Raw genomic sequence first — 2450 nt, forward strand, 5'->3', positions numbered from 1 at the left:
CGGCGGCGCGCGGCGCGCGGGCCAAAGCGGACCGGTACCCGGCCGCAGCCCGCCGGCACCGGCTCGCCAGAGCGTCATCCACGTGCAGGCGGCGGGCGCGCGGGACGAGGCGTGCGCGCCGGCCGTGGGCGCGCTGCGGCCGTGCGCCACGTACCCGCAGCAGAACCGCTCGCTGTCGTCGCAGAGCTACAGCCCCGCGCGCGCCGCCGCCCTGCGCACCGTCAACACGGTCGAGTCGCTGGCGCGCGCCGTCCCGGGCGCCCTGCCCGGCGCGGCGGGCGCGGCGGGCGCGACGGAGCACAAGTCGCAGACCTACACCAACGGCTTCGGCGCCGCGCGCGACGGCCTGGAGTTCGCCGACGCCGACGCGCCGGCCGCCCGCTCGAACGGTGAGGGCGGCCGCGGCGGCGCGGGGCCGGCGCAGCGGCGCTGCCAGCGCGAGAACTGCGCGTTCTACGGGCGCGCCGAGACCGAGCACTTCTGCTCGTACTGCTACCGCGAGGAGCTGCGGCGGCGGCGCGAGGCACGCGGGGCCCGGCCGTGAGCGCGCCGGCGCAAGCGGTGACCCTGCAGGGGTTCTTTTCCATCCTGTCGGTGTCTTTTTTACATGCCCTGGTCACCCGAAAGGCCGGCGACTTCTCTGTCAGTGCTGTGTACGTGTTTGGTCAAACGTTCCTAATGGTGCCTGAACCTACACTGACGCCTCTCAGGTAGTAGACGGATAGGAAACAAGTCATACTGTTGGAAGTGGGTGTGCTAGCTAGCATCTGCCTCGTACCTGTGGAAACTCAATAGCCATTGCAAGAGTATTTTTGTTCCTCAATAAGAGAAATAAAGAAATTTGCAGCCCTTTGTTTTTAGAAGGGAGTGTTCTACATGCTTTTTCTTTTCTTTTCCTTTCTTTTTGTTTTGTTTTTGTTTTTTCCCCCGAATCTAGCGACTGACCTCTTCCATGTAGCGTCACATGTGTGCAATCGGTACCACCCTGGGTTGAGAAGCAAACGCGGCCGCCCAGGACTGCGGTGGCGGCTCTGCTGCTGGCTCCCACGGGCTTCCCCTCCCCCGCCTTTGGAGGAGGGGAGGCACTCTGCCGCTGACGCCGTGGTGGTCACTGTGGCCTCTTAGGAATACACAGCTCCATCTCATAAGCAAAACCTTCTCCCACAGCCCCCGGCTGAGCAACACTCACACTGCCATCAGAGCTGCAGGCGTCCGCAGGATGGGCACCGGACCACCTACCTCGCAGGGCACGATGAGGTGTAGGGATCAATCCAGGTGCAGGGCAGCTCAGGTGACAGGAGCTTTCCAATGACACCTTGGGTCCAAAAAAGCAAGATCTGAACTCACTATTTGGAGTTGCCCATATATGAGCGAAGATGACAGCCTGCTCACGTGTCTCCTTTGAAGACACTTCCACAGTGTACTGTGGTCAGAGGGCCCCTAGGAAGTGGACATCAGTGCCCCAGGAGAGAGGCGAGGAATTGACCCTTTGGTCACTGTGTAAGCCCCCACTAGGCTGCTTTGAAACCGGACCTGTGCCTCTTTCCAAAGAGAAGGGGCTGAGGGAAGCCGGGAAGGAAGCCCACCCCCACCTCCACCTGCATCTGTCTGGGTTCAGCCGGTAAAGGGGTGCCACTCCCATTGGGGTCCCCCCCAGGGCAGGGACAGCCCTGCCTGTGGCTCCATAACACATTGAGGGGGCAGCCCCATCCCCAACCGGTCCCTTTTTTGGTGCCTCCTACATTTCTTGAGGAAAAAAAATAATGTGTCCTTAGCTACCCTGTTTGAGCAGCAATATGCAGCCTCTTCCTTCCAAGATTACCTCTGGAGAGTACCGTTCTTGGTCGAGGACACTGAGGAGTTAAACCTGCCTCACTATGGAGAGATCTTTGTTTCCAAGAAATACGGATAAGGTGGGTAAAATCCTCACTAGCAAAAGAATACTTTAAAGCCTGTGAGAGCCTTAGCATAGCCTGTAATAATCCTAAGAAAGAAACAAAGGAGAAAGGGTGCAGCTTTGCTGTGAGTGGGTCCTCAGAAAAGGCAGGAGGTAGACCATCTCGTCACTGGAGCCAGCTTCTCCTCCAGAAAGGATGCTTTTCCCCCTGACATAAAGAGCAGCAAAAAAAAATAATAAGGGAATGGGATTTTTTTTTACTTGTTTGAAGAATTATAATAAACTAATTTGAGTATATCTCCTGTGAGTAATTCCTTTTTATTTTTAATTATTCCACAGCACGTGGAGTTTTCACTAATTTATTCAAGTTTTGCATAAGTGGTTCCTTAAAATTATTTATTAAATAGAATCTTTAAGAAATTTTTTGAAAGTTTTACTTTTCATGCTGAACAATACTTTCAATGTGTGGTTATTACTAACATTCACATCCCTTATATTACTGGGGTTTCTTTTGTTACTCAGAACAACAACAACAAAAAGTAGTTTTTAAAAA

The 2450-nt window shown here is 55.0% G+C and overlaps 1 protein-coding gene across 1 annotated transcript in view; it reads left to right on the top strand.

Annotated features, from left to right (window-relative positions):
• Window positions 1-875, top strand: part of OTUD7A (OTU deubiquitinase 7A) — a 383700-nt gene extending 382825 nt beyond the window's left edge. The window contains exon 15 of the mRNA XM_046652767.1: window positions 2-875. Within this exon, the coding sequence (XP_046508723.1) occupies window positions 2-544 (543 nt within the window). The 3' untranslated portion in view covers window positions 545-875. The remainder of the gene's footprint in view (window position 1) is intronic.
• The last annotated feature ends 1575 nt before the right edge of the window (window positions 876-2450 follow it).

This window comes from Equus quagga, chromosome 2, assembly GCF_021613505.1.
Source record: "Equus quagga isolate Etosha38 chromosome 2, UCLA_HA_Equagga_1.0, whole genome shotgun sequence".
In the NCBI taxonomy this organism is placed as follows: domain Eukaryota; kingdom Metazoa; phylum Chordata; class Mammalia; order Perissodactyla; family Equidae; genus Equus; species Equus quagga.